Source organism: Brassica rapa, chromosome A07 (assembly GCF_000309985.2).
Source record: "Brassica rapa cultivar Chiifu-401-42 chromosome A07, CAAS_Brap_v3.01, whole genome shotgun sequence".
Lineage (NCBI taxonomy): Eukaryota > Viridiplantae > Streptophyta > Magnoliopsida > Brassicales > Brassicaceae > Brassica > Brassica rapa.
Window position 1 is genome coordinate 22821949 of NC_024801.2, and position 19789 is coordinate 22841737.

Here is a 19789-nt window from a genome sequence, read left to right on the forward strand (position 1 = left end):
AATGGGAAATATCATAGGATAGCACTAAAAAAGTTTCTATCACAAATATATATTCTAAGAATCAAAATGACAAAAATGTTTTATCAAAAAGGTAAATATACACTTATATTCATAGGGTTAAGTAATCCAAACCTTAGGATTTAGATTTAAGGGGTGAGATTTGAGTTTGAGCTTTAAAATTTTACAAAATAGAAAATAAATATTAAAAGTTTGAAAATAAAATTTTAAAAATAGTTTCAAACAGTATTTTCGAATTACAAAAAGAAAATTCAAAAAACAAAAAATTCAAAAAAATTCAAAAAAAAATTTATAAAAAAAATCGAATTTGAAAACATATAATCTAAAACTATAAAAAAAATTATTTCCTTTTAATTTTTTTTTATGTTTTAGTTTTTTTTTTAAAAAACAATTTTTTTATTATTATTTTTATTATATCTAGGGTATTAGTGTCATTTTACCCATTAAATGAAATATTTTGGTCATTTTTCTTCTTGTGATCTATTTTTGTAACCAAAACTTGAAAAATGTCTATTTATGAGAATTGCCCAAACTTAATTATCAATACAAATTTCTAGTACATTTGTTCGTATATAATTTTGTATATAAACAATTAAATCTCATACATAAAAAACAACCCATTTATATTACCACACCTTTAATAGTTTTTCCGATTTGGTAAGAAATCATCTAAAAGTTATAAAATGAAAAATAAAAGTTAAAACGGAAATCCGGTAAAATCAAGACATATAGTATATGTTAGAACTCTTGCTCTAAAAATCGGGCGCCTAGCCGCTTAGGCGGCCGCCTAATCTATTTTTAATAATATTTTTATCTATTTATTTGATTTAAAATTTGATAAATATAATTTATATTCATAATTTTGATGAAATTACACTATATTAAGTTTATATACTTTTATCTCTGTGTTTATACAGTCTTAAACATAAAATATATTAATGTTATACACAATCAAAGATTAACATGTTTTATAACATATTAAACAATCTAAAAATTTTGCGCCGCATAATTTTCGCTTAGTCTCCAATTTTCTTTCTAAGTGGTAGGCCCAACCAAGCCGCCAGCGCATTCCTGAACAGGATTTAGAACACTATACAGTTTTTTTATTTGTAACATTTTATCACATCACAAGGTGTATACTGATTATTTTACTACCAGTAAATTGTGTACAAGATAACATCAATGTAATGGTTCTTATATCAGTCCACTTCGGTTCTCTTTTACCTATTTTCTTATTCATTATAATTATTTCGTTATCGCTTATAAAAATAGTCGACGAGATTGATATGCCTTGCAGAATGTCTAATAATTATGGAAGCAGACAGGATTTGACATTAGTTTGTGCCCAAATAGGATACGTCTCAAAATAAATACGTTTTTTTAATACGTATTAGACTACCAGTTGACCTTGTGACCCTGTCACTAGATTTATCCAAAACCTACGCATACTTTCTTCGTCCATGTGAACATATCCAAAGCTCTAGTTGTTAGTTACGTCTCTTAAGCGAAAGAGGATATCCATACTTCAATATTATTTTCTCTTTGATTTCTCATATTTCCTTCAGTTTTATGAACATGAACCTCGATGTTACTGTTATGATTAGTACACAGGGCCAGCTGAGGAGGAGATAAACGGTGCGACCGTTTCGGGTCCAGATCCGTGTCCTCTGTATATTAATAGTTAAGAGATTCAATTTTTTAAAAAAATCTATATTTTATATAAAAAATTATAAATATAATAAATAAAATTGAAAAGGGTTCAAAAATATTTGATATGCATAAAGTTTTATTTTCATCACAAAATATACAAAATATTACTGATTAAATTTTAAAAATATATTAAATATTATCTGAATATAAATATTAGAAGGTAAAATAAAAAAAATTGCCCTAGAATCCATAACAATGTTAAGCCGGTCATGTTAGTACACAAACGAACAATTAAAAAGCTGTAGTGTTCTAACATATAGTATATCTCTTAAGATAAAAGTATATGTAAAGAATTAGGGATGTTATTAATTTATTCACCTTAAAGGTAAAGAAGCAAAATCTAGTCACCTTAAAATAGTAAGATCGATTTCCTAACCCACACGCAACCTAACATTTTCTGCTTCTCTATGGGCGGTTTAATATAGGAAAATGCATGGCTAGTAGCTAGTTATAGAGGCCTGATGATGATGCTAGTTCCGAATTTACTAGGGGTACTTTCAACTGACGTCCATTACAAAACGGTACGATTTGATTGATTCGTGCGTTTCATCAAATTAGTCAATGAACGTGACTTTAGATAGAGAGGGTTAAGACGTGACGACCATAATAGCAAAGTGAAGGCATCCCGTGCCCGATGCTATCGCGGCCGTATCACGTGCCGTTGCTTCGTCTCTGCCACCTCAATTCTACGGGTATATCGCTTTGATTGTTGGTGAGGCCACCACGTGATTCTAACAACTTCAAGCTACTCATATTTACGTTACTCATAATACATGCTACAAATAAATTATATGACTCAGGTTACAACAAAAATACGTATAATCTTCTTCTTTTTCTTCTCGGCTATGTCTAATCTTTTCTCATCATTTGAACACATTTTTCAACAAAACCACTTCTTTTTCCTCGTTAAAAATCGTAGAGGAAAACTAAAATTTCTAGTCAAATATATATATATATATATATATATATATATTCAAAACAAATTAATAACAATCTATATTGCATAGAATCGAAAACATTTTGAATTGCGAAGCGAAAAGGGGACATATGTGCTGCCTAGACAACAAGTATAAAGTATTTTCTTTTAAAGTATAAAGTATTTTTTGTAAAATATACTCTCGGATATACATAATCTGCTAAGTAGTCAAAATAAATAATGAGAGGATGTAGGACCCCGAGAATTCCAGCCGTTCACTCTACTAAACGAAGATCGAATCAGTAAAAGCAGGAAAGCTGTTAGGAGGCGGGACCCCATTTCTGCTGGGAAGTTTGTAGACAGGTCTTTTGCTGTTCCCTCCCTGTGGTGCACGTCTCTCTCCTCCTTTTGCCACGTGTCTTCTTTCTTTACATACTGTACACTCCCTCGAAACAACTCTAATCTCTGTATCCCTTTTAAGAAGTGATTGGAATTTCTCTTTTTTTGCTTCTAAACATTATTTGTGTTTTGGTGTTATTTTCTTTTCTCTTTTAATAAGAAAAATGATTGGAAACTTTCGACTATGTAGTCACATAATTTTCGCAAATGATACAACCATATACCATGTTATTTTGTAGAACAAAACATTATTTGTATGATATCATACTTCTTATTTTGTTTATGGCACTCTATCACATATACATTTCTTAATCATCTTATGTTGTTTTGAATGATGATATATAATTCTCTTATAACGGTGCTTTAGGAAAATAACACCAAAACTTGCACGGTCCATAATATTTTTTGTCAGTTCGAAATTTAAATGATCTTCATTCTTTGAATATTTACCATCATTATTATTTACCTGAATTCTTTTCATTTCATGATCATTTTGCGAAGTAGTAATTTTTATCTAGTAAAGAAATAATATAGCGTTAGGATCGATCAGATCAATCGTGGATGATATGTATTATTGTCACAATTGATAGAAAAAAGTTAAAGGGAGAGGTAAACATCGGCATGGTCGTGGTTCTTTTCATTAGCTACTATCGCTCTTTCTGTTGGATAAGCTTCAAAAAAAGATTATTTAGAAAAGAAGTTGTTCATTAAAGATAAGTAAAATAATTTATATGTTTAGGATAATGATAAGATTCCTAGATATACTTGTAATAGAATAAGCTTTACAAGCTAAGAGGATCCTATATAAAGAGATCTAATGTAAGATAATCTACACAACATTATTAAGAAGAAAGCGAAGAAAGAAATAAACAAAAAAACTGTTTTATAGTTTTGTGTCTTGATCTACTTTACTTTATAATTTGTTGGCTATTCTAAATTCGGCCTAACGATTTCTTAGATTTAAGACTTATCTCATCATGAAATGTTTTTCATGCAAACTTTACCAAATTTCAAGCTCTTATAACCTTCTCTTCTAATCGTTTATATTTTTAATTTAAAAGCATTTAGTCCAAAAAGGGAAAGAAATGAAAAATGGTCATAACCCCTTTTCTTCAACCGATAAAATGTAAAAGGCGTTTGTAGAAGGCTAGTAACAAAGTCGCACACGTGGGTTGAAAATATGTACAAGGCAAGTACGCCTCCTTCGTATAAACAGATGTATTTTCACGCACGTAACGTTTGTCTCTGACCGTATATACAACGTATGAATATATAAAGACGATGTAGTGTTGCTAGGAACAAACACTAAACAAATATATTGCACCTTTTAGAGATATCGCCATGCATGCAAATTAAAAAAGAGTACGTAAGAGTTATACAACCAACAGATTCTCGAAAAATATTTAATCTAACAAAAACTTTTGGGAAGATAACAAGTAAAGGCGTGATTAACCTCGGTCTCTTAACCGGAGTTCTAATTCATGATTTGATATTTTTTTAAAATAATTTTCAGATAAGAGACGATTCTTATATTTCTTATTTAATAGACAGTTCTTAGTTTTTCTTAGTTAAAATCTAAGAAAAATTAAGAAACATCTCTTAACCGAAGTTAAAAACTTTTTAAAAAACTGGGGTTAATCATGGTCGAAACCAACCTTACGCGGTAACATAAAACTCATATGCAAACAATGAATATATATTAGTTTCAAAGTTAGCCCCGCGAAAAAGTGCATTTCAATCAATTTAGAACATCGCCAATCTATACCCTCCTCATTCTTGGCGTAAGATGAAGGGATTTAATTAATGAACTTCCTTGTTTAGGACGGGACAATTTAGGCTATATTAAATGTTAGTTTGTCGAAAATAGTAATTACTTTATCTTGGGTTTTCTAAAGTTAAGACGTATATGTAGTGTAAATAGGTTAGGACGTGATAATTAGTATTAAGAGGGAAAAAGATATATGTTGCTGCGTTACGCATGCGGAGTCGAGTCAAAGCTGGCCTCGTAACTGCAGTGATGTGTACTAAGGGAATGCCACGCCTGTGAAATGTACGTTGAGTACTATTCAAGAGTCGAAGTTTGGTTCTTAAATAACCCAAAAGGGCTTATAACATTGTTATTCTACTTGTTACCGATAGTATCATTTTTTTTCTTTACAAAATTAGTATGATTTATAAATTCAGTGTGGTTGGCTAAGATCATCTCAAACCCTCAAATTTTCCCAATTTCTCTCTCTTTCCATTGATCTCGTTCTCAAACATTTAATATGGTATCAGAACAATTACAAAGCTCCTTTATCTTTTTAACATGTCTAGGAAGAGAGAAATTGGATTGGGCGGTAACGTACGATAGAGCAGAAGAAAAGATTGACTGTAACATGAGGAGTTGGTGGAATATCAAATTTGAGAGATTTTGGCATGAAATTTTTAAGTTTATAAGAAACTCGCTAAAAAAATCGAATTGAGACATCCTTTATAGTATTAATTGCCTTAGACTTATAGTTTAATCAAGTAGGTTCACATGTTATGAATTTTCATATAAGCAACTAAGTTTTATTTTATTTGAAAGGCAAGAGTGAGACATTTGTTCCTGGAAGATGAAGTATCCCACACATGCAGTAACCTATGTGCAAATTTATGCACCGTATGTGTGTGTCAGTGTATATGTATCGTATGTAATTAATATAAACAGTACAGAGAATCGATATAGCGCATGCATTAGCTTCTTTTTATAACACTATTTGGGTATCTACTGAATCGCTGATTAAATTAAAACTGAAGTATCTTTGCGCAGAAGGAATATCAGAAGCGTTATTCTTGAATTTGCCAAATCCAAAGCTCGTCTCATTTATACGTTTCTCTTATAAAATTACGCAAGTTAATTATTTTCCATTAATCAAAGAGCGGTTGGTCTTAACCATCACGCATTTACAAGAGTTTTATTAATAGTGTACCAAAGTTAATTTGAACCCTCAGTGTGTGTTTCAGAAAAAAAGATAAAAAAATCAACAGTAATACATTTGAGGATAAATAATTTTAGTTGGTGGATCCGCTATAGAAATTAGTATTCTTAAAAAAACTGTCATATCATTTTTAAAAGACTTTCAAAATATTTTCAAATGTTGATTTTGGATTTTAAAGAATTCCGAAACTTAGTATTAAAAAAAATACGAAACTTAATCGATGATTGAAAAAAAATAAACAAAGTACGGAGCACTGTATATACTTACTTAACATGCACATGCACCACGTATATAATTGATGTGCATCCTCGCCTTTTCGGTTTACACCTTTTCCCGATAGGAACTTGAGGAACGATTTCTTTTTCAATGTTAAGTTAGGAATAACATTCATAATTTGATTATGGGTTTATTCAATGAATTACGGATTGTTAAAAGCAGGAAAAATACTTAATACGTATGCATAATTCAAGCCCACCCTAAATTTGATATAATTAAGGATAGATAATATATTAATATATATCTAAACATGAAGGAAGGTAAAAGTGGGGATTTGTGAAAATTTAGCGTAACGAACCATACTTATTGATGGGATTAAGAAGAACGAAACCGAATACATTACTTAACGTTGTGGGAATCTCTTCAATAATTTAAATTCCAAACATATATTTTCCAATTAATGATATCAAGGCGCAAAACGACATTTAAATATAAACGAAATAATGATGATACAATCAGCAACCAGCTAATATGGTCAGGTATCATCACTGGTTATTAAATTTTAAATTTTAAATTTTGAGTGATAAAGTAAATGTTGGTCCCATGAATCATATAGCTAAAAAACATAAAAGAGAGAAGAGTGGTACAAAATGTGAGACATGCGAAGAGAGAAAGCGTGCTTCCTTCAATTTATGTTTGAGTAACATTTAAGCCATCCTAACATTCTCTGTTCATCATTTCCCTTTACTCTCTTTTTAATATATTTCCTATATCAACTCTTGTCTTTTTATTTTTGTAAAGAAATAAATAAAATAAAACTCAATCGAATCCAACTTCAAATAATTTGGCTGCTTGCTAATAATAATGTCCTCTTTTCTCTTTTTGTACAAGTCTACAGAAGTCTTCTTTTGGGTCAAAGTCAAATTTATGCACCTGTTTCTCTCTTTTTTTTTTGTTGCTTTTATGGTTGAGCGTGTACTGGCCTCGAGTGGATGAGGTTAAAGATGAAAGAAAGATGTCCAGGAATCTAGATTTTTGAGTTTCCACTATTATTATCAGTTTATCACACAGAAAAGCAAAGCGAAGGGAAAATAAATTAATCAAAATCTAAGCTCAAACATATGGGTCCATTGGTAATCATTTGTGTTCAAAATTGTAAAGCAAAGCAATATATAGCAAAAATGAGTGTTAGCAAGAAGATTTCTTTTTGGATTAACTAAATTTACTTATCTCATGCCTACGAAGGACCCAGACTATGAAAATTAGATTTGGTCCATTTTAAAGATAAAAACTGCTTTATACCTCGAAAATTATTAGGACAACTCCTGGTCATATCCTTTACAAATCTGGATGGACATATGCATCAGTTTCTAAAGTGATAGTTATGTATTGTTTTAGTTAAATTCTGAACTTAGAAGATTACTTAATTACTAAACAACCCATTTGTTGACCGAGGAAAAAGGGAAACGTCTACAACATTGAGTCTTTTACCTTTTTACGCTAGAGAAGTCAAAAGTTGTAATTAAGGAAAGCTTGGGATGATACAATGAGAGAAAACATGGTCACATGATCGACGAGGGGATAGAAATGGAAGACGTACGTCAACGGCATTAAGTAAAGTTAGAATTAGGGTTTCACAAGAACGTGCTCATAAAACCAAAGCTCCATAGAAGACTCTTAATTATTGCTTAATGCCTGCTACTTCTTGGACAGCCTTTACGTGAATGATAAGTGAACAAACTTAACCTCCTTTTAAGCTATCCTCTAATTTTCCCTTTTCCGAAAATGAACATAATTGATTTAAATTATTTTATAGATATGATCATATTATATATGTATTTTTCTTTTTTGATGATAGCCAGTATTAAAAGTTTTGACAATGCAATGGTAGGAGAAAACATAACTTTTTGGGATAGTAAAAGTCCCCAAATCTGTAAATTTTTCATATGAATTTGAGGAACTCGTTTGGAATATTTAATGGAAGTTGGTCTGCGAATTTTTGGTATATATTCTTTACAGTCACTTAAAGTTAATCAAATATTCCGAAAACTCAGACATAATATATATGATATCATTCGAAAACATTTAATTAAAAGAATTTCGCGACCTAAAATTTAGGTTTTACAGATTATGAACCACTTTGCCTTCTAAAGCATGGAACCGTCCGGTTGATGTAACATGTTCTAGATGGCCAGTAACTTCTATGCACACTCCGCCAAATTGTACTCACTCACTAAAAGTAACACCAAACAAGATTTAATTAATACTCTAATTAATCCATAATTATCAAATTTGATTTTGGCACAGACCATCCTCGCTCACAGCCGTGATTAATAAATTATTTCTTTTTAACCTAAACTCGTCAACCACTTGAAAAGTATTCTTACACATATATGCATTCGCGTCATCTGAACCAACGACAAAATTTATTAATCATTTCTTTGTAATGTCAGCTGAAAACTACACGAGGCATGTAGATAGCCTTCGCAGTTTTTTTTTTCACTTTCTGTTTAATATATAGATAAAACATTTATATAAAGTTTGTCTGGATTAACGTAACTATAATATTATATAATTCGACTAACTAAAATTTAGAATTGAAAAAAATAGTAAGATAATTACTGAAATTTGATACATGAAGAGTAGATTAAAGGGTGTTAAAAAAAAAGAGTAGCTTAAAGAAGTGATCTTCTAAAACACATATCAGTATTTTAGACTGGTAATCCCGTGGTTAGTAATAACTTTGAATATATACTTTATATACTTTAACGGGACATCATCACTCACTCAGACTGATATTTCACGAGACAATCTCGATTGATACTTGGCTACTTTGTTAGAGTAGACACTCGAGATGGTAGCTTGCACGTTTAAAGCTACTTATCCAGCTTCACTTTCTTATTGTCTGGTCATTTTTGTTTTAAAACAAAAAAATACAATTATTAATTATTTTCAAACTCTTTCATCACTTAAAAGTTAAAATAACCTTGTTTTGTCTACCTTCTCCATTGTAAAATTCTTTGAATAAAAACATTATGCGTAATCAAGGGTTTGTATGATTCTTTGATAGAAAAAAAAAATCATAAACAAATGTTGCTGTCCTTTTTAATAAAACGATTCAAACACTTAAGCATGAGCTTCTTGGGAGTATTTTAGTTATTGCTATTTCTATTACTTTTCTTTCTCAACATTATATAAATTAAAACGGTTTAGAAATTCAAATTGGAGATTCATATATAATAATATCATGCAAATATGGTCGAGTATCTTATGTTAACTTGGCTGTCTTGGCATTAGAAGTACCTTAGATTTTGATTGGTTTATTCTTCATATATGTTGTGCAGATTTTTATTTTTTTGTATAAATTAAATATCATGGGAAATTTGAGTTAAATATTATAAATTAACTTCTCGGATTTGTTTTTTTTTCTTCTTCTTCCTGGTTTTGCAAAAGCATATGAGCACTTTTCTATCGGTGTTGGCAATTTTATTGAAGAGTTATGCTAATTCAGCATGCTTTTCTAATTGTGTTTGTAACTCAACCCATGCATGACTTCATGAGATTGGCAAGGGATAGAAAGGCAGACAAATTGCCTGGGGAAAGTTTGAGAGTGCCCTTTCATCTAACTTCAATCTACTCACTAATATTTTCTCGTTGACCCAAAATATAATATATTATCCATTTGCAATCACAAAAGAGCTAACTCCATATGCAAATGACATATGCAGCCGCCGCCTTTTAACCTTTGGCCTTATGATTTGAGTTTGAAAGCGAGAGGCGGTAGAACAGCTAAGTTTACAAGCCATTGTTTCCCTAAATTTCATTAAGATATACTCCAATCCAACTTTTGTCACATTTTAATAGTTCAACTTTTGAGAAGAAATAGAAAGAAAGATGGTCGGTATCTAATTTCGATCTAGATAATAGAACGCTTAGTAGTTATTACAAGACTGGTGATTTCATTTTCTACTAACTACTTGACTATATTGTTCATTTGATAAAAAAAGACTTCGCGTATTCAATTGGTCAATGTATCTATTTGTCTCCTTGTGAAAAACTGCTAATGGCATGCCGAGTAGTTGGTAATGAGTTGCATGCTAAACCTTAATATAACAATTAAAAATGTCTTGATTTGTGTAATACGGGCTTATTAATTACTAACCATATGCTAAACCTTAATATAACTTTACCTTACAAAACCAGAACATAATTAACGCTACTAATCCATTTAATTCATCAAACGATATATATGACCCACCCATGGACGAATTCAATACATAATTTGCACTATATTCAAAACTTAAAAATTACCAAGGTACAAATTGACTAAAACTACAAAATTTAGTTTTATATAGTTATGCATAATCGTTGACAAATACCACACGTTCTAGTTAGGTGGTACCCTTCCAAACTGTTGTTGAGGAATGTTAGCACAAACAAAACAAACTACAACCGTGATACCATTATGTTGAGAGAAACAAATGTTCTAAGCACTTTTTCTTAAAATTTGCTATTGCGGCCAGAAATTACACACATGAAAATTGGCCAATCGTTTATTCTCTCTCATTTCTATCCTTTCTAGCTACACCCTCGTTGTATCCTTTGCTTCCATTTCTCTGGCGTCCGTATCTTATTCTCCGAACCGTAAGAGGTGCCTCCTTTTCCATTTCTTCCCCTAGTTTTTATATATTGGTTTTGTGGCTATTTAAAGTAGATTAAGTAACGCTCATGAGGTTTTTGGTGTAGACCTTTAGTTTGATGGTGTTTGAAGGTATGGTGAAGCTTCCTCATGGATTATCGTTGAAGTTTCAGATGAAGCTCTCTGTTTGGGTATGTTGGCTTATTGCCGCTGGAAGTGAAGTCGTTGCTCGTCTGTGTTGGAATTTTGTCAATATCGACTCTCGGGTGGAAAGTGTGTTTAGGTGAGCTAATTTTAGGGTTGTATGAACTATTGGCGTGTTGAGTGAGCTCTTTGCTTCAAGGATGGTGGAGGGTGTTTTGAAAGATTTCCTTATGACAGCTGACTACGGTGACAATCTATTACCAGATCTGAACTCCTTTTTTTTCTGCTTCAATGCTTCTTCATACAATTTGTCCTTTACAATTTTTATCGGTGGTTGGTTTCTCTTCTTCATTGTGGTGGCTTTTAATTAGCATTTTGGTTCCGGTTCAGTTTCAAGCGATCTTCCTCCTTATCAAAGTGGCGGCAATGTTTCTTTATGTCTAGTGTCTAAAAAAGGGACCATTTTAAGGTTTTTGGTTGAACTTTTTAGTTGTAAATTCATTATTGTTCTATTTATTTACTTTTTTCATTTGTACAAAAAAATCCAAAAAATTTAAATATGAAGACTTTAAAAATTCTTTTCTTAGCCTTCTTTCTTTTGAGAATTTTTTTCTGATCCTTCTTTAAGACCGATTAAAGTTGGATAGATATATAAAAATCAGTTCCAATTCAAAAGGGGTGGAAAGAAGTAGGACGCTCCAAGGATATTTTCTCACTTAAAGATTCATCTTTAAGGAGATTAATTTTTGTTTATTTTCAGTATATATAGTTTCATTTTATCTTAAGAATATCTAAAATAGTTTCCGATTTTTTTATTCATCATGGCTTTATTTCAAAATGTAACAGGTGTGAGTTAATCTTGTAAACAATTATATCAGGAACTTTTGACTAAAAAACTTATGGCTGCTTATGTACTGTGGGGGAAACTGCGATATCCAAAACTAAGGTGGAACAAAATAGTGTGATTCAACAAATGAACTAAGTTGCAGAATCATCTTGTAAGCATATAACTATAATTTTTCACTCTATTTTCCACCAAGCCTTTCAGTACACCCATGATAAAGAGTCTTATCAGATGCGTGATCATAATTACAATCACATAGCATAAAATGATGTATGAGATGGATTTGACAAAGATGTTGACAACAAAACATCTAACACGATTAGTAAACTCTTCATCATGATGGCTTACCATTGACCTATTTTCTTTGAGAACTATTTAACTATCGCGGACTTGACATTTCCTATTTGTGCAATTAGTGACTGAATCTCTCCATATTTCTTAATTTACAGATAAACGTTTTGGATTTTAAATGGTAAATGTATTGCTAGAACCAATAAGTCATTTTAATCTTACAGTTCTTTGTTTCTCTCACAGTTCACATCAACCAATCCACCATTTCATTCTCAACTCATAGCTCATAGAAAATGTCAAAATTATAACTCAATAACCGTATCAATATATTGTATTTTCCTCGTCATATCGAAAACTGCATAGATGCACTCTTCAAATATCACCACAAAGTATGCTACTGTCCAAAATATGTAGAAACCAAGTCTCATAAACCATACGAAACAAAGAGTAACATCGATACGATATATATGATTTATCTTTATGAGAAGCCTCCGGATAGTTATATTTAAAAATAAACAGTTGTAAATTCAGAAGAACTATGCGGTGTTTAATTTAAAAGTAACGAAGAATCAAAAGATCGGTTCAACCTAGCAAAATCGGTCCCCAGGCTGGTCGCTCATGTTAGCAGCGTTGGGTATCTCAAAGTGCCAGAGCCTACCAGCTGAATTGACTCTGTACTTCTCGCATAGGAACTCGTTGGCGTACGTCTTCTCCACTATGCGGTCAACATCATGAAGGAAAACGTGGGTGGTGCCCGCACCCTTCCGGTTACGTGCCATGATGGCTGCGGAGAATATAGCTGCCATCCTCCCTGGCGCGGTTGGGAAGTACCCTTTTGGTGCGTCCACCATGATGAGATCCCACTCGGTATCATAGAACTCATCAGGAAGTGAAGTCAAAGCCAATGGACACTTTTCGTTGTAGCGGATGGGGAAAGCGTTGGCAGGTAAGCACTTGGGTTCGGACCGGTAGGTCGCGAGAAGATTGTCGGCTTGAGAAAGTTGGGTCCGATACTGAACATGGTGGGCCCTCAGGGACGGTGCATCCTTGAGGACGGCCTGGATCCACTCAGGATCGTCCTCAAGGAACACAGTGGTGCCACGTGGATTGAGGGAGGCCCACATGAGGGAGTCATGGCCGAGGCCAAAGACAAGAAAATTGCAAGGTATACGTTCCTTAAGGACGTTTAAAGAGATTGATATCTCCTCGAAGGATTGTTGAGGAACGGTCTGTGAGGTCGCGTAGTGGACGATGGATTGAAGCTGGATTGGTGTGGTTGAGTATTCGGCTATGGACTGCGCCGTGGTTTTTGCGGTGGAACATAAAGATAGAGTGCTGTCCGTAGCTCGGATGATACTTGTGATGAGCAGTGCGCCACCTAAAAGACCAGCTAGAGCAGCTATGATGAACCATGGTCGCTCTAGAAGCGTGTGCTTTGCTCCTTTCCACTTCTCTGGAATCATGTTTTGTTTTTTTTATAGTTTTTTTTCTTGCTTTTGGCTAGAGAGGGTGATTACTTGATCGAGTTATACAAGGTGGATGGGATCGGATGGAAGGTGGAGAAATAATGGTAAGGGGAGAAGGCAACGAATATAAAAGCACGTTGGTCTCAGCATGCACGTTTGATTGTTGAATCATCATTTCTTTTCATAAATCTTAACTGGTCAGATATCTTTGATTATTGCTTTAGTTAGTTGTCAGTTGGAAAAATTTAAAGAAGGTTACTTTTAAGTAAACATTTACACTACTTGACATTATAAATAGTAAATCACATAATTTGGCAACTTCGTGTTTATGGCAAAAATATCGTTATCGAAAAATTATAATGAAAACAACACTCTACTGAAGAGCAGATAATCTTCTTTCTTTCTTATCGCTTCGTTTTCTCTCTGCTCCTGCACTCCCGTCCGAACGCGTGAATTCCGACGACCGGCGCGTGGTGGCTCTGTCAGCACCGGCGCCGGTCCCAATCTCTGTCTTGCTTCATCGTTGTCTGGTTGTAGTTTGGTTCGTGACTGTGACTCCATTTTTGAGAGATATGCTTCGAGCAAATCAATGAAACTTCCAGATCTGTTGCAGATTTTTGATAAAAGCTCCGAATCTGGTGATTAACGGTGTGGCCTTGCTACAAAGCTCTTGTTATACAAATCTCAGCCTGGTTAGTTTTGTTGTGTTGCATATCTCTGGACTTCTTGTGTGGATCTCTCTATTTCAGGTTTATCTAAATGGGTAGAGGTTTCTATGGATTCCTATGATCCGTCTTTATGCCGTTTGTGGCCTGTGCTCATTGTGCTCCGGATTTGGTGGGCTTGGCTCCTAGTTTCTTGTTCAGATCTCGTGGAGATTTGATTTGGTTGTGGCTTCATTCCTTGGCGTTTATCAGTCGTGTGTACGACTCAGCCGTGTCCGGAGGTTGACAGAATCTGAGAGATTCTTCCTTGCCGGTTTGTGAAGCTTGTGTTACTTGGGTTCTGAGGTGTTTCCTCGTTGTACTAGGAGGGAGTGGTTTTTCGGTGGTTTGGCCAGGGGCATTCACGTTAAACAGCTTTCATAGTTTTTCTATCATTTAGATTTCTTTGTTTTGTCATGAGTTCTACCTGCTGTCTACGAGTCTTGTTACTTTGTTTGAAGTGTTAGTCTAAAGTTGCCCTGGTTTGTTGTTGTTTGGGCTTATGCATCCCTTTATGGGTTTTAGTTCCGGAGATATTGTGTTGTCTGCCGGCTTAGCTAACCACGGACATTCCTTCGTTCGTTGGTCATGTATCAGTTTCATCTCATCTATATAATCAGTTGACGGAAAAAAAAAAAAAAAAAACAACACTCTACTGAAGAAATTTGGATGCCAAAGATTTTATTTACAGCTCATGTACGAAATTGGATTTTTTTCATATTTCCTTATCTTTATTAATGGAATAGACAATTAATTATATCAATGTATGTATAGGAAAAAAGTTATTTGACTCTTTTAAAACATTTTCATATATGATTTGATATAAAATTATGGATATAAAAAACTATAGACATTTTGAAACTATTATATTTTCAGGGTAATACATTATTTACTTATTCTTTTTATTTTTTGTTATAAATGTAAAAGTTAATAGCTGATGACTTGATGTCAAGGATAACTATAAATTCTAGTGTAACACGTGGAATTTATAATTTAAGAGAAACTTCATTAGATGAGAAACTATTGTATGATGTTTAATCATATGATTTATTGTTTTATAATTTTGTGAAACCTCTCTTAATTAGTTTTTAGATATTAAGGATGTAGATGATCTCAATACTCCTCCTAATAGATCATAACCCGGAAAGCCACATCTTGGCATCCATTCAGGAGTTGTAGTTTTTAGGCTTTTTTAACAAAGTTAATCATTTACAGATTTGATAGTCTAATGGACAAACTTGACATGGTAACGATTTCGGTAGCAGAAACTCTATAAATTAATATCGCATATATCTAATTAACAAGATTCAGTTGACATATAATCACTACTTAATAATTTAGAGGATTCAATCGATAATTCATAGAAATTTTGATTTGTTTTATTTTTTTTAATTAAAATACATGTTGAAGTTTATGGAATAAAATCTCAACATGAAGTTTATAGAATACAAATGCAAATTTTCACAACATAAATGTTGTCCCATCCATTTATTTAACAAGAGTTGAATGGAGTTTAACTGGTAGCCTAGATGAATAACTACACTTTTCATAAGATAACAAACTGATATTTTAATTTCATCTATTATGGCTTATTTTTTTTAATTTTCATAGATTTTTTTTCTAATTTTTTTGCTGTCCTAATTTTTAATGAAAATATAAAAAATTGAAAGAAAATTTAATATGAAGTTTATAGTATACAAGTGTAGTTCTCTACAACATAAAAGTCACTTTCATCTATTTAATTATCGAGATTTTAATGGAATTTAATTGGTAATGTAGAAGGTAAAAATTGACATTATATATAACAAAAACTTAAATTTTAATTTATAATTTAGCTTATTTATTCAGTTTACATATTCAACTTGGTCTTTTTTTTTGAACAAAGTTTTTTTGGGAAACATGTTTTATTAAAGATATTTGAAAGTCTGTTATGAATTTTTAATTTAATTTTCCACAACATTAATTTTTTTTAAATAAAAAAAAGAGAAAAAGACCAAAATAGCACTAAATCAAGTTTTTGTTCCCAAACTAGCACTCAAAGTCAAAAGTCACAAAAATAGCATTCAAGAGATGGGGTTTAGGGTTTAGAATTTAGGGTTTAGGGTTTAGGGTTTAGAGTTTAGGTTTTAGGGTTTAGAGTTGAGAAGTGTGGTTTTGGGGATAAGATTTCAAATTTTGAAAAATAAAAAAATTTAAATTTTTCAAAAGATAAAATGCTATTTTGGTCATTTTAGTTTTTGAGTGCTATTTTTGTGATATAAACTTAGAAATGTGCTATTTTGGAGATTTGCCCTAAAAAAAACTTATAAAATCCCATCGTGTACCTAATGTCACATCTTTTTGCTCCTCCCGTCCAAGTTTGATCTAAGGGTTAAATCGCCGCCGTGCCTCCTCCTTCTCCGCTCCTCTCGCTACTTCGCAGACGATTCCGCCGATATGTCTCAGGTACAGTGTCCACCCTCTTTTGTTGTTCCCGTCTTATACTCTGCTGGGAGATAAATAGTATCGCAGATCTAGCTCTGAAATCGAGATGGAGCTTCTTGCGATCAATCCTACGATTCCAGTTACCAGAATCACATCGCGAATCGTTCAATTTCAGCTGAGCGATTACTGAATCAATCTCCAGAGATCATTCCTTTGATTGGTGAATTTGACTGATATTGCAGGTAGACAACAGAAACTCTTCAGCAGCCAAGCGTGCTAGAACTGACGGTACGGCGTTTGACTAATGGTTTTTACTAGAAACTATGAATATATGTTTTTTTTTAATTTTTTTTTTGGGGGGGGGGGGGTGGATAGGGGGACGCAGGGAAGATGATTGGACCTGCCCCAGTTGTGGCAATGTCAATTTCTCATTCCGGACTACCTGCAATATGCGTAATTGCACTCAGTCTCGACCTGCTGATCACAATGGGGTATGTAGTTTGATTTGAGAATTGATTTTGCATAACAGTCATTACGTTTTTTGGTATGGGGATGAATTAGAGCATTTGTATGATGTCTCGTGATGCGTGATTGTAACCTTTATGTTTATCAGACTTGGTAGAAGCGCACATTTGTACACAAACATCCAGGTCGGTAGTAGTTTTAAGTTAACAAGGACTTTCAGGTGTTTTGTATGAACAGTAAGAACTGAGGTGAAAGTTCAGCCTTAGTGTTCTGTATATATTGCAGCCTATTGCATTTCACTGGGGTCGGTATGTAGTAGATCGTAGCTCTGTGACATCTGCAGTTCCAGCAGCACCAGCAGACGTTGCTGGAAGTTTTAGGTTCATGCATTTTCTTGACTTTTGTTAGTTCATGTGGGAGAGTTGGGAGTTTTTTGACTAATCCACTGTTTCTAGGTTTCGTACTTTGATTTCATTTAAGAAACATGAGATTTTTTTTTCAGATTAAAGAAACCCATATCTTCCAACAAGTGCAGCTATATGCAGACTACTAAATTATGCCTGTGATAAGCAGTTATCTTTTCTCTCATTATTTACTACCTGTTTGCAGAAGTCTGCTCCCAAACATATGCAATCTCCACAAAGCTTCTCATCGCCAGGGAGATATTTAGGATCTGGGGGTCCCCCTCCAGTATATATGGGCGGATCACCGTATGGATCCTCTCTCTTTAACGGGTCTATGCCTCCTTATGACGTTCCCTTTTCTGGGGGTTCGCCTTATCACTTTAACTATAGTAGCCGACTTCCTGCTGGAGCTCATTACAGACCGTTACATATGTCTGGACCACCACCACCATACCATGGTGGATCTATGATGGGAAGTGGTATGTAATTCTTTTTATCAGTTTATTTTCTTTTGCGATTTCCCAAGTGTATGAAATGTCTTTCAAGTAACCATCGTTTTACCCGTGTCTAATTTGGCTGGTGTTTTTGTTGCAGGAGGCATGTATGGAATGCCTCCACCACCCATGAACAGGTATGGCCTTGGGATAGCCATGGGCCCTGCTGCTGCCGCCGCTATGGTATTTATAACAGTTTGATTCTTGTTTCTACATGCAAATATCTTATAAGTCGTTGGACTTGTAACGGGCGCTGAATTTTTTAATAATATGTGGGCGCCATTTTGCAGATGCCAAGATCGGGGTACTATTCAGATGAAAAATCACAAAAGAGAGGTATTTGATAGTCTGGTTATGCTTTTCACTATTCTAGAACATGTCAGATGTTAAGTTATTTATCTTATTGTGATAAGAGTCAACTTGATATATTCGTTTGTGTGTTTTATTTACAGATTCAACTCGTGAGAATGATTGGACATGTCCGAATTGTGGTAATGTAAACTTCTCATTCAGAATTGTATGTAACATGAGAAAGTGCAACACTCCAAAGCCTGGGCCTCCTCAGGTTTGTGCCGCTTTTTTTCTTTTTCAGTTTGACCTTATTATATACTGAACAGATACATCTATATGAAATAATAAGGATTGACTAGCTAGTTGGGTATCAACTATCAAACAAACAGCTAGCTAAGTCATGTAGAAGGATAATTTGGATAATCTGACTTTTAAATCTTGCAGGTGCAGCAAGGTGGAAGCTCAGATCAAATCTCCAGTAAGCCTCTCATAAATCTAAAATAAGGTGGTTTATTTGAGGAAGTTTGAGACTTATATAGTGGCATGTGTTGTTGTCAGAACAAAAGGCACCGGAAGGAAGCTGGAAGTGTGACAACTGTGGAAACATAAACTATCCGTTCAGAAACAAATGCAACAGGCAAAACTGTGGAGCTGATAAACCAGGGGATCATTCGAACGAATCTCCTTCCAATGCACCAGAAGAGAACGATCAGGTTCGTTATGCAACGTATCTATGTAGTCACATCTGTTTGTTAATTAATTGTTTGCCTCGAAAACTCGCCGATGTAACAGTACGTTTAGATTTTATGTCTAGTGAAAGTAGAGGTTACTTGTTTATGAAAAAAATCAACGCAATCTGTAGAGTCCAAAATCTCTGAACGGTATGTGTTTTCAAATGTGTGGTCTATTCCAGTGAGTCTTGTTTGGGGGTTGAGAAGGGTGTCTGATCGAGCGGGTGTCGGTAATGTCAGTCAAATATTGCGTCAGGTCGTCGTCCATGTTGCAGCGGTCGTCAAGTTGCTTCTATGCATTTGTCTCTTTACCTCTCTCTGGGTTAGCTGTGTTGTATCATTAATGCCTAAATCGTTTGTTTTTATCTACATTGTGGTCGTTGTGGATCTTTGCTATCGTTAACTCCGTCTTTACCCTGTTTACATCCTGAGATCTTAGTTGGCACTTTTGTTTATACATTGTTGAAGTCCACCTGGTCATTTACTTTCTCCCTTATTACCATCTTTACAAGATTAGACACACTTCTAACGGTGCAAGTGATCGCTGTGATTATAGACTAAAGTAAGTAGGGTTAATTTGTTAGTACTTAGTATAGTAGGTTTGTAGGTAGATTATTAAGTAACTAACAATAGTGATTGATGAAATTATCTTTCTACACATGCATCATAT

The 19789-nt window shown here is 33.6% G+C and overlaps 2 protein-coding genes across 2 annotated transcripts; one reads left to right on the forward strand and one right to left on the reverse strand.

The window, feature by feature from the left end:
* Nucleotides 1-811: 811 nt before the first annotated feature.
* On the reverse strand, nt 812-16299 carry LOC103831033 (probable methyltransferase At1g27930). The gene has a single exon (XM_033275622.1). It carries the CDS (start codon nt 13601-13603, stop codon nt 12728-12730), a length of 876 nt encoding a protein of 291 aa, XP_033131513.1. The 5' UTR covers nt 13604-16299; the 3' UTR covers nt 812-12727.
* Nucleotides 16300-16587: 288 nt separating this feature from the next.
* On the forward strand, nt 16588-19599 carry LOC103831034 (ranBP2-type zinc finger protein At1g67325). The gene is made up of 10 exons (XM_009106878.3): nt 16588-16755; nt 16977-17022; nt 17110-17225; nt 17809-18082; nt 18198-18280; nt 18388-18433; nt 18550-18662; nt 18833-18866; nt 18947-19101; nt 19302-19599. Exons 1-10 carry the CDS (start codon nt 16747-16749, stop codon nt 19302-19304), a joined length of 879 nt encoding a protein of 292 aa, XP_009105126.1. The 5' UTR covers nt 16588-16746; the 3' UTR covers nt 19305-19599.
* The last annotated feature ends 190 nt before the right edge of the window (nt 19600-19789 follow it).